The 13115-nt window shown below is 36.7% G+C and overlaps 2 protein-coding genes across 2 annotated transcripts in view; one reads left to right on the top strand and one right to left on the bottom strand.

Moving 5' to 3' along the window:
- LOC144441322 (SUN domain-containing ossification factor-like) overlaps positions 1 to 5641 on the top strand; it is a 40757-nt gene extending 35116 nt beyond the window's left edge. The window contains exons 14-19 of the mRNA XM_078130879.1: positions 479 to 1687; positions 2376 to 2463; positions 3174 to 3278; positions 4003 to 4264; positions 4834 to 4895; positions 5231 to 5641. Of these exons, the coding sequence (XP_077987005.1) occupies positions 479 to 1687; positions 2376 to 2463; positions 3174 to 3278; positions 4003 to 4264; positions 4834 to 4895; positions 5231 to 5641 (2137 nt within the window). The remainder of the gene's footprint in view (positions 1 to 478; positions 1688 to 2375; positions 2464 to 3173; positions 3279 to 4002; positions 4265 to 4833; positions 4896 to 5230) is intronic.
- Positions 5642 to 8709: 3068 nt separating this feature from the next.
- On the bottom strand, positions 8710 to 11612 carry LOC144441321 (flavin-containing monooxygenase 5-like). The gene is made up of 2 exons (XM_078130878.1): positions 10986 to 11612; positions 8710 to 9675 (listed from the first exon to the last, which is right to left on the bottom strand). The coding sequence occupies exons 1-2, from the start codon at positions 11610 to 11612 to the stop codon at positions 8710 to 8712; spliced, it is 1593 nt and encodes a 530-aa protein (XP_077987004.1).
- Positions 11613 to 13115: the final 1503 nt, after the last annotated feature.

Below are 13115 nucleotides of genomic sequence, written 5' to 3'. Positions count from 1 at the left end.
TTCCCACAATCCCCTAGTCCTTGTATCTGAGCATGCTCTGTTTTGAATCAAATTCGTTATTGTATAATCTGTTTATATGTATGACTTCTGTTTGATTGACAGCAATATTAGAATTGGGTTACATTGTATCATTTCTGTTTGATTGACAGCAATATTACAATTGAGTTACATTGTATCATTTCTGTTTGATTGACAGCAATATTACAATTGAGTTACATTGTATCATTTCTGTTTGATTGACAGCAATATTACAATTGGGTTACATTGTATCATTTCTGTTTGATTGACAGCAATATTACAATTGGGTTACATTGTATCATTTCTGTTTGATTGACAGCAATATTACAATTGAGTTACATTGTATCATTTCTGTTTGATTGACAGCAATATTACAATTGAGTTACATTGTATCATTTCTGTTTGATTGACAGCAATATTACAATTGGGTTATATTGTATCATTTCTGTTTGATTGACAGCAATATTACAACTCAGAAACCACCGGAAGATAAAGGATGTGTAGCTGTGGATATGGAAAATTTTGATAAAGATACAGCAATTCCAAAAATTAATAGTAATGACAAGAAAAACTTGACATGGAAAGAGACACTGTATGATCTATGTGATCAATGTACTTACTGTCAGAAATGTGACTATAGTGAATACTTCCCTGTTTGTAATTATGTCAAATACATGAAAGCATTTCAACCAATTACATGTAAATATTTCACCGTTAAAACGCCAACTCCACAAACACAGAGAACTAGTAGCTCAAAAGAGAAAGACAGAACGAAAAAGAGTGAGAAAGAAGAAGGAAAAGACGAAGAGAAGACTGTGGATGTTGAAAGTGATAAAACAAAAGAGGATGCTATCAAAGATAGTGTCTCCACCATACATATATCTTCAAAAATGGAAAGCAAAAGAACTACTGATATTAAATCATCGGAAAGTGTGCCTCTAAGTAGTAACACCATGGACAAACAGCCTACTGACACGGGTAACAAACAGGGAAATATAAAGACAGCGCCCTCACCCAATGGCAAGGACAGCATTCAAGGTGTGGCCGTAGAGGGCAGCGAAGTAACTCGAGAAATCAAAATAACTACTGACATGCCTAAAACTGATACAGAACAGAAATTGAAAACTGATTCACCAGAAAATATTGGTTTAAAAACTGATCAAACTGAGATAACAAAGAGTAAATTAGATCAAGTTGAACCTTTTGTGCCAGTTACAACAAAATCTGAAATGCATATCAAGTCAAGTGAGACAAAACCGCTTGACCATGTAACCATAGCAACTCCTGAAATCAAAGAAACAACTTCATTGAATGTTGAAAACACAGTCACTGCCACCACAATAGCTGAACATACACAGATCACCCCAACACCTTCACTTACTGTTGAAAAGACTGAAGCAGCCAGTACACAGGACAACAATAATGCAATACAATCCACCAATGAAAACACAGCTTCTAAAGCAGAGCCTGTTGCCAAGACAACTGATTTACATACTGAGAAAGAGGTGAAAGAGATAGACAGTGGACAAACAGAGCAATCTATAGGAACCAGTGGGTCTTCAGTTCCTGCAAATAAAGAATCAATATTCATGAGACTCAATAATCGCATTAAAGATTTGGAGTATAATATGTCTTTAAGTCAACAGTACCTTCAAGAACTCAGTCAAAAGTAAGTACAATATCTTGTTAGTTGTATAAACTCAGTCAAAAGTAAGTACAATATCTTGTTAGTTGTATAAACTCAGTCAAAAGTAAGTACAATATCTTGTTAGTTGTATAAACTCAGTCAAAAGTAAGTACAATATCTTGTAAGTTGTATAAACTCAGTCAAAAGTAAGTACAATATCTTGTAAGTTGTATAAACTCAGTCTAAAGTGAGTACAATATCTTGTTAGTTGTATAAACTCAGTCAAAAGTAAGTACAATATCTTGTTAGTTGTATAAACTCAGTCAATGGTAAAATTTCATTATATATATTGTATATCTGTTTTTGTGACTGACAGTTTCATTAGTATTTTCATGCAGGGGCACAATTGCCGATTAAAAAACAAGGGGTGTCAAAGAACCAATTGAAAATTGCATTGCGTTAACAACCAAATATATTGTACATAAATATATATGCCAAGATGTATCAACAATAGTTTAGATTCTCACTTCCTTAGATTCAAATAAAGGTAAAGTTTACAGTGCATGGGTGTAGTATGATTAATGTGACAATTGAGTTTGGACATTATCATACACTTCATGTAGGGTCTATGGTTTGGACATTACCATGTAAATGTATCTCCTCATCAATAAGTACATGTAGTTAAATGGAATGTGATGCATTCATGTGTTTGTTGTGTTGTTTTGTGCAGGTATCGTAAACAGATGGAAGAACTGCAGAAAACCTTCAACAAAACTATTAGTAAATTAACAGAGACATCTAAAGAAGCGGAAAGCAAGGTAAACATGCAAACTACATGCAACCAACAATCCTACCAAACATACTTTGAACAGTGAAAATAACGAATACCAGTATTGTACACACAGGAAGTAATCACTATGTCATGTCATGTCATGTCACAGACAAGTTTCTTCCTAGTTTGGGTTCATGTCCAGTCTTCACATGATTGTATTCATTGCTTCCCATTATATTTATGTATGTAGGTGTTTAAACTGGAAAGTTGATGATTACTTAAAATCCAAATTACACTCCCTCTTCTGATCAGTATGGGCACTGTGCACCCAGTTGTTACATGGCGTTTACCAATTTGACATATTGGAATCTATACCTCTTCTGATCAGTATGGCCACTGTAACACTTCGTTATTATTCTAGCATTTACCAAGTTAAAATATTAAAATCTCATGATTAAATAGTTCTGTCTTCACTGTAAATTTACTTTATTTGCCCAAAAAATAGCTTGTAACTGAAGTACCATTCAATTTTAACAAGTCCATACTTATAGTCCTGGTAGTCTTACTGTTGTTTGCAACAAAAGCTCTAGATAGAGTACTTTCTTGCAGTCATTCATTGACTTCAAATATTTATTTCACATAGTAAGTGGCAATAACTCACTCAGTTAATGATAAACATGAGATTGACTGTAACGTTGATTATTAGAATTAGGTCGGCTGGATTTATTTGACCTGATTTCCATTGATTTATATTAGGATCAAAAACAAGAAGAAGCCATTAGTAGCCTTGAAGAACATGTGGTACGTCTTACCAATATACTCCAGAATGTCTCAGAAGAAATAACTGTCAAACAGAGTCAGGTATGGCCACTTTTACAAACAGAAATGTTATTTCTAGTACTGTAGAAAAACTTACATTTCATTGCAATATCTTTACATGTGCTAATGGTTTGTTTGACCCAGGACGTGTCAAACATATGTAGGAAGATTATTTGCACACACACTAGCTTACATACATACATAGATACATGCATGCATGCATGAATGAATGAATGAATGAATGAATGAATGAATGAATGAATGAATGAATGAATGAATGATGAGTGAATGAATGAATGAATGAATGAATGAATGAATGATGAGTGAATGAATGAATGAATGAATGAATGATGAGTGAATGAATGAATGAATGAATGAATGAATGATGAGTGAATGATAGTGAGAGAATGGCATGCATATACACAAATATCTTTATGTGGTTTGTTGCCATACAAAGCATGTGACAATCTAATGCCATGTATATTGTATGTCCTTTATGATATTCTCAAGCAAGGGATGAAGAGAGAAGGAAAATTGTCTTGATCGGTGTGTGTGTGTGTGTGTGTGTGTGTGTGTGTGTGTGTGTGTGTGTGTGGATGTGTGTGTGTGTGTGTGTGTGTGTGTGTGAAAGTGCTTAAATGCTTGAGTGTGTGTGTATGTGTAAGTTATTTCAATTGTATGGATAAATGTAAGAACACAATAGTTGATATAAATATCTACTCTAATCTAATTGGTTGATAGATTTCTCTATTTTTCCTCTTTTCAGATGATCGAGAGACATTTCTTCCTGATGCTGATAGAAGTATTAATTATTAGTTTCCTCTTCCTATTCTGTACGTCACGACATGCCAGACTTACGCCACTTGTCATCAATCAACCCTCAGTTGTAACTAATACACCACCTAAGACTAAAACTAAAAAGAAAATCAAACGACGCAACTCTGCAGATGGTACAATTAATCATAAAAAGTTAGAAATGGATGATGTTATAAAGAGACATCAAGATGATGAAAATATTCAAATAAAGGGTGAGTCTCTCTCTCTTCCTCCCTCTCATTCTCTCTCCCCCCTCTCTCACATTCCTCTCCTCCCTTCCCTCCCTCTAACTCTCTCTTCCCTCTGTCTCTCCTTCCTCCCTGCCTCTCCCTCCTCCCCCTCTCTCTCCCTCCCTCCCCTCTCTTCCCGTCTCTTGCTCTCGCTCCTCCCTCCCTGTCTCTCCCTCTCACTCTTCCCCTCCTCTATGTCTCTCCCTTCCTCCTCTCCATCTGTCTCCCTCCCTCTTTCCTTCCTCCGTCACTCCTTCCCCCTCTCTCTCTCCCTCACACAGACACACACACACAGACACACACACAGACACACACACAGACACACACACACACAGACACACACACACACACAGGCTGGCAATCAGTAGCTTGCAAAGTGTGCCCCCAATTCAACTGATACATTGACCCCAAAACTGTGAAATATGAACCCAACATATCACACTATCATAATAGACTCATCGTACTCAACGAACAAATTTATTGCTACAATATATGATATTCTAATAGTATGGCAGGAGATTTTAATTGATATTTATGTGTTTGTATTTTAGGAGACTATAGCAGTTTACTTATTATTGAACCTACCAAACCATTAATGAATGTACTACAAGGGGTAAGTCTAACTTATCATACACTTATCAGTGAATGAGTAATTCAGCCAATCAGCTTCTTAGTATGGTATCAATGAAAATTGCTAAGTTTTCATTACTGACTTCACAGGCTGTAAGGTGAGAATGCTTGCAAGGTTAACCATCTAGCCTGCTGTAAAGGCGAACATAGCTATGTGTGTGTGTCATGTAAAATTGAGTTTTCTTATTCAATATGCTGTCAACATTTCTTATTCTCAATATGGACATAACACAATATAATGCAATTTGTGTTATTCTTAATTTTTTTAAATTTTAAATTTTTTTTATTATAATGGAATTTGTGTTATTTTCTTGACAGACGGGAGAGAAAGAGGATGTTAAAGTCCATATCAAAAAATACAAGTCAAAAGTGAAAGGTAGAAGTAGGTTTGGATCAGCATCATCTAGTTGCCTTGACAATACGAACTCTCATGATGCCCATGTCAGCAACCAATCAAGAACAAATATTTCCAGTGCTGGGCTTATCTTCAGTGGCAGTGCTCACCGACATCCAGCTGTAGAGGGCAGTCACACACACCCAAAATTGTGCAATGGAAAAAGCATTCCAAAAATTAAAAGAGCAGAAACCTTTGATCGCATTGAGACTTTATATGAATCCATTGGAACTGCAGAGAGTGGCAAAATTCATCGCAATGTCTCATTTCCACCCTCAAACAAACATCGCAAAGGATCCCACAGTAGGAGGGAAAAAGCAGGGCATCTGTTCTGACCAGGTTCTTACTTAATTATTACCACTAAAGGCAATACAGCACTGTTTTGTTATATTTACGTTTCTGTTTTTCTTTTGATCTCAAGTCATCAGATGACCAAACATTTTCAGTATCAATCAATTCCCACCAAATGTTTATTTAAAAACTCATATTTTTCTACATTACGTTTCCCTTTCCTCATTATTATGACTAATTTAGGAACGATTTGTAGGTACAACTGTCGAGAAGTGAATTGATGTCTGAATTTCTTTTTAATGTGATATAGTGTATATATATATTTTGACCTCTCTGACCTCGGGCACATGATGAATTAACCTTTGACCTCAGTCAGATGATGAATTGTGCTCTTATACATTAATATAGTCAATATTGAATCTCAAAATTTCATTGTTAAAAAACCAGGGCATTCAATCTCAAAAAATCAAGTCTGTGTAATGCAGATAAAATATTGGTGCAATAATATTATAAGAGTCAACCAAATTTCAGTGTATTTATCAAACAGCTTGTCACTTGGTTTGGAATCAAGAGTTTTAGTCTACCCCCCCCCCCCCCTGTCTCTCTCTCTCTCTCTCTCTCTCTCTCTCTCTCTCTCTCTCTCTCTCTCTCTCTCTCTCTCTCTCTCTCTCTCTCTCTCTCTCTCTCTCTCTCTCTCTCTCTCTCTCTCTCTCTCTCTCTCTCTCTCTCTCTCTCTGTGTGTGTGTGTGTGCTTGGCTGTGGACTTTACAATTATACAAGTAAGGGGTGGCCAACTACTGAGGGACACAACTGTAATCACTACTTGTTACTGCATGGTTTCTTTTCTTTGCTGGCAAAACAATGATTGCCATTGTGTCCCTCTGTACCTTGTCAGCCACCCCTGTCATAAAGTTGTACAGTCCTGGCTTACTGAATGACGCTTGGGAGCAGAGTAATACTCTTGATTACCTTGAAGTGTGCAAACCACTGGACAATCAATCCTTCAAAGTTTTGTCCTGGGCGTTAGACAACCTTGTTATGTAAATAACATGATATTGTGTTTTAGAGGCTGGTTGTGATATCAAGACTTGTATGTACACCTTCGTTTTGTTTTCACGTTAAGTTTACTTTCTTGTTCTACTGTTGTATGTATTGTTCTCATCAATTGTATGTTATCAAAAATATTTTTACTGGTCCAAAATTCTAAAAATTAAAAGTTTATCACCAGAATAATACAAAGGAAGACCATTGTTACATATGTATATATATATGTCAAGTCTAAAAAATCTTGTTGAGATTATGATCTCTATTCTTTACACATGGTTTTATTGTGTACTGTACAGTCAGTGTTTTATTGACTTCGGGGCACAGAGGCCTAGAGTTAGTGCTATTTATTCTCTTAACTACCTTCACCAATAGATTATAAAGTTACAGTGTATCTCATATTTTGCTTCATTTCATTCCATCTGACTCTCAATGGGGTTGTTGTGATCCCTTGAAAATTTTAACACCTTGCAGACATCCGAGTATACTTGTCTACTGCCCTCACCAGTTAGTTAGGATGTTTCTTTTGTTTTTACTGGTTTTATATACCACTACTATATTGGGCACTTACTTTTTGTCGAGTCTTATATCCACTAATCTTTAATGTTGAAGGTGATGTGGTCATAAAGACAAGACTTTTTTTATATTATATATTATAATTTTAGACATTTGATTGATTTCAGAGAGAAATGTTGCGACAAAAATAATTTATGGATGACAATATTGATGTGTTCCATTCCATCTAGCTGCATCAATATATTGGCATTCTGACATCCCATTGACAATTCAAATGATTCAAAATATTACAATATTTGGTCTCCAATGTTTTAAATTGCCAAATTTATGTTTTTTTGTTTGATATTAAAGTTAGTAAGAATTGACACTGGAGCCAATTAATGAAGATTTAGTCTAAGTACACCAATACTACTGTCTATGCAGCAATTTCAATAGCGTTCTTACTTGACAATGGACTAAACTATGCGATGTTGTCATCCATGATTGTTGACACTTGAACTTGAACTCTGACCTTTGACCACCTCAGATTGTTCTCATTCTGAGAATGTGCAGTAAAGTACAAAATGAAGTCTTTACAAGGAGTATTTATCATGTTTATAGTACGCTATGATGGAGTGGATTGCGCATTGTATTCATTGCCCCTTGTACAATGTTTAACACTTTGTCAAAAAATGTTGAATTGGTGCTATGTTTAACGAATAGCAACAGTTAATGCTAAGAAATAAAGAAAATTCAATTTATACGCACTCATCTAGTTATGTCTTGCTTTCCAAAAAAAAAATTGTATAAAGCAACAAAGTACATTAGTAATGGTAAATAGTCATTAAGCTGTTGCTATGGATATAATCTTTGTTGCTAGACATATTTGGGCTTGCCGTATTTGATTTTAGCACAGTGGCCGTACAGATGGTCAGACAGAGTCCACTGTAATAGTCCCCCTTCATGAGGACTAAATATATAGTAGGTAAAAACTGAAGTGTAGTGTTGTGATGAAGACAAAAAATTTTCTTTTCTTGCAAATGTACAAAGTAAACAACTGCTCCTGTATACTTCACACATACAAAAAATATTCACAGCCCTCCTTTAAGCTTCACTTTTTTTTAGGCTCACCCCATTCTATGATAAGTACACTTACCCCTTGTAGTATGTTCCCTGACACAGTATCATGTGAATGAACATAAAGTAAGCAAAGGATTAGCTATGGGTTTATCACAGGGGGCAGGAGGCATAAACATTTTTTTCCATGATTTCCCGAATTCTTATATTATTTTCTTGTTTTTGTCTACATTTCAAATAGAATTTTAAGTATCATAGCTATTATTTCCACTGACTGTCTGTCTGATTTCTTGATTACTCATTATCTGACTATTAATGGTGACCATGGCCATAAGTCCAATTAGTAGATGTTTACAACACATTATGGTATCACGCACATGTACGTAAGACTGGCGTTCCGAGGATGCCCTATTCAAACAGGTTATCTTAACAACAGGATACTGTGAAGAACAGTGATAATCTATCCATGGATGTATCTTGATAACAGAGCCATGATCTATCTAAAGAACATTGTAACAATAGCAAAAATCAGAACCACAAAGGTTATGAATTTCAAGAAACCATTGGATTCGGACTTCTTCGGCAGGTCTACTTTGCGCGTTTTAGTGGCCGATATTACCCTATCCCAATACATTTCAATGGCCTCTTTAGCACCATCCCATTTTCCAGGACCATCTAGACGATACTGATATGGAGTAAATGGACCAAAGAAGCACTTCAAGGCGAAATTAGGATCACTGAAAAATAGGCGGAGTAAATTTGGTCGTACTTCAATCTGATTGGCTATTTCATCCATGTATTCAATGTAGTCAACCTGGATTGTATGACGCTGTGATTTGACATATCGTGTTGCCATGGCATCTTTCTTGGCCTGGATGTCAGCCATCATGACTTCTTTGCTTGGTAGTTTGGAAAGTCCCTTGAAGACTCTCGTAGCCCATCGACACTGGATTTCTGCTATTGGGTTGATGGCTCCGAGTGGTTGGACCATGGAAATAATTGCTAGGGTACCATGTGCCAAACTGGGTGGAAACACGTACTTGTACACAGAGACTTCGTTATTGGTTACCTTGACAACAGATTCATCTAGGAAGGGGAAACCAAAAGAGTACCCAGTTGCCATGATAACTTCATCAATATCGTCTTCTACTGTGCCATCTTCAAACTCGACACTGGTCTTGTGGAAACACCTGACATTGGTTTTGACCTTGATACGACCAGACAAGATTTCGTTGGGTAGTATATCATTGACTGTTGGGTGTGCCTGCATTGGGTTGTGTTTGGGTTGTAGACCATAGTTGGCGTGGTTGAATCGTTTGTTTAACGCCTGCTCAAGACCTTTTATTATCATAGTCTTGGGAAACAATTTGAAGTAGCGACGGCAACCAACTGTACCCAATGGGAAACCATTATCACCGACACGATTGAAAACCCATGTACCCCTCCTTGTACTGAGGAAGACCTGCAATGAACAGAATCTTAATAAATTATTTTTAATACTTTTAATGTCATAAAAAATGTGACATTTCCCTTCGCATTGACAGGGAATATATTGATATAGAGGTTACATTGTCACAAATAGATAAATAATTGAAAAGCAAGGATTACAATACACTCAAATTAACAAATACATGTACACTTAGCAGTGATTACATTACAGGGAGCACAGGAGCCTTGTTACAAACAAACAAACACACACACACACACACACACACACACAACAAATACATAAATAAATGAACAAACATATGCATGGGTAGATGGAATGTCATTTTAAACTCACATAAAACTATACATGTATATATGTGCCTGTACACTATTGAAATAATATGCTATGTCTTTACAAACAACACTTATGGAGGAGTATATATATATATATATATATATATATATATATATATATATATATATATATATATATATATATATATATATATATATATATATATAGAAACATAGTACATTATTTCAATTGTATACATTCCCTTAATATACTTATATACATGTAGATAGTTGTCCACAAGTTTAAATGATATTCCATTTACCAAAGCATGTGTGTTTGTTTGTAACATTAGGCAAGAAGTGAGTGTGTTGAATCTTTGATACATGTAATTATTGTACATATAGTCTGGATGACTATGTGGTCTCTGTGAATGGAGGTGTAAATCGTAACAATACCGTATAGGAACTAGACTACAGTTACGTATAAAGTTGGCGTCAGATTCAGATTCAGACTTTGCGGACAACATGAGGCTAGTCTCATATAGTATTCATATATAGTCTCGTGCATATCATGATGACACCCCATGAAGCTGTCAACAAGAAATACTACAGGAAATATCCCATTTAACATCCACCATAAAATGTCACTTCTAAAGACTTATGTAGCCGCCTCAACATTATTATTTCTTGTTTTGACTGCATTTGTTGAGTGATTTTCTGTAAGTGAAACCATGAGACTGAATCTGAGGCTCAATATAAGACTAGCCTCGTATTATCATCCAATGTGAATCTGATTCTGAATCTGAGACTAACTTTATATATACAGGTAACAGAGTAATCACCGGATACGTATTACCATTAGCGCTGGAGGAGCTATCATTATTATTGCCTAAAAATTATTTTCTTGGCATTAATTTTCACTAATTTTCTTAGTGTAGTAAACCTTCTACAGCTCAGATACTTGTCTTGGTCAAGTTGGTGTTAATACTTTCCAAGAAGCTTCTGAGATAGTAACAGCAAGACAAGTCTGAGCTTATCTGCGATACTTACTTGTGACCCAACTCTAGCCAACTCCACTGCTGCATCACCACCAGAATTACCAATACCAATAACCAAGATGCGTTTATTCTCGTACCCTTTAGGAACCTTGTAATCGTGGGTGTGTATAATCCGTCCCTGGAACTCATCTTGGCCAGGAAATGTTGGCTTATGTGGATCCACATGGTGACCTGAACATACCAATACTGCATCAAAGGTTTCAGTTTTGGTGTCGTTCTTCTCTGTGTCTGTATACTTCACATCCCATTTACCAGTAGCATTGTAGTCAGAGGCAGGTTGAACGCTGCTTACGAGGGTGTTGAAATAGATATGCTTCAGTAGCCCGAAATGTTTGGTATACAATCTAAAATATTCCATAACTCTAGTGTTGTGCATGAAGTTAGGATACTCTTTAGGAGCAGGAAAATCACTGTAACACATGATTTCTTTGTCTGTATTGATGATGGTAGAACGGAAAACGCTGGCATGGCCTTCTTTGATATCAGTATGGTAGTTCCATAAACCTCCAATATCTGTACCCTTCTCAAAACACACCGGTTCTAAGCCTTCATCAAGACAACATTTGATAGCCGCTAGACCGCTAGCACCAACTCCAATGATAGCTACTCTCTTCGCCATGTTTTACGGTTTTGACTGGTGCCAAAAGTGCGATATTTTACTTGTGTAAGGGATACACCATTTTATATCTGGGGTGGGGTTGGAGGATTTTCGAAAAAAAAACTATTCCCAGGTACGCGTGCGTCTATTTGCTACTTTTGAATGTCGGTTGATAGACACTGCACTGTCAGCAATATGCTTGTCTGGACGCGGAGCAGTGCGACAGGAGGACAATGGGGAAATTTTAAGCAAATATTTTTTTTTAAGTTGCTGAACCTCCACTAGGCCAAAACAATTTGATGCCTATAGACCTAGCTGCTCTTGCAAAAAAACATCTGCTGTCATGGTGGCCGAAACAAATCCTCCAGCCCCCCCCCCGAAAAATCAAATGGTTTAGCCCTATGCCACAGTCAGGTTAAAATTTGAAGAAGAATGGCCTCACCTTCAGAAATATCTTTAATTACGTAATATGGTAAGCTCTACGTAACAGAACACATACACGATACAGGTGAAACAATAAATATTAACAATAGCATGCTTTACACCACTTCACATATCTAGACCCCCAGGGATCTAGGCCCTGTTTCACGATTACATTTGTTAAACGATTGCATCGACACTGTGTGCCATTGCACTAGTACGATGTAATATTAAAATAATGCGCTACGTATACAATAGTCTACCTGCTAGACCTTGGATGTTCTTCCGATAGAATACAACACACGCCCGAACATCGCTATCGAGGATGGAATATTCGGGCAAGCCCTCACTGCGAACTTCGTTCGCTTATAGTATCGAAAGAAAGCCCGAACGTCTAGCAGCAAGACTACGTATACAGTAGAAAAACATACACTTGTAAGTTGTATCGAAAATGTAAGGCAAAAAAAGAGAATTGTTTCTGGTCGGGACATTTTAGAAATTCCATTAATTCAATACAGCGCTGTTGTTGTTATTTACAACAGCTTTAGTTCTTTATACATATTTAATGTTTCCTGATTTTTTTGTTTCTATATGTTGACTCTAGATAAGTCGACACTCCGGCGAATCTGACACTGTACCTTCTCTCCCTTGAATCGAGTCTCGCATCCCGTCTGCAAGCAAGAGTAAATATACACGTACCTAGTCTGGGACCGTGCACTCCATATTTCATGTCCTTACCATGATGCATGGTCATGGAGTGCCAGTGTTTGGCTAATGTCAGCTACCCAACAGGCTTGCTTTCATTGATTCATATATGGCTAAATAATATTGTTCACTATAAGGGGCTTAATTTTTATGTATGCACAAACTGGACACTGATATATACAGAAACTGTAAAAAAAAAACCTCTGTCGCGTGATAGGGAATGTGATTGGGCGGAGATCGGTGGTATTGATGTGTCTGACTTAGACACCTGGGTTTCGGGTGCCATGTGGAAAGGGATCGGATGAGGTGGGTACAGGTACGTGGGCTGAGGCTATTTTTACCACCGTGCACGCCTGTATAGACGTAAGGACGATTATGTGTTTCCAGTCGTTGATGGCA

The sequence above is a fragment of the Glandiceps talaboti genome, chromosome 10 (genome assembly GCF_964340395.1).
Source record: "Glandiceps talaboti chromosome 10, keGlaTala1.1, whole genome shotgun sequence".
NCBI lineage: Eukaryota > Metazoa > Hemichordata > Enteropneusta > Spengelidae > Glandiceps > Glandiceps talaboti.
Note: the sequence above shows the minus strand (reverse complement) of the source record. Positions and strands in the feature narration are given on the sequence as shown.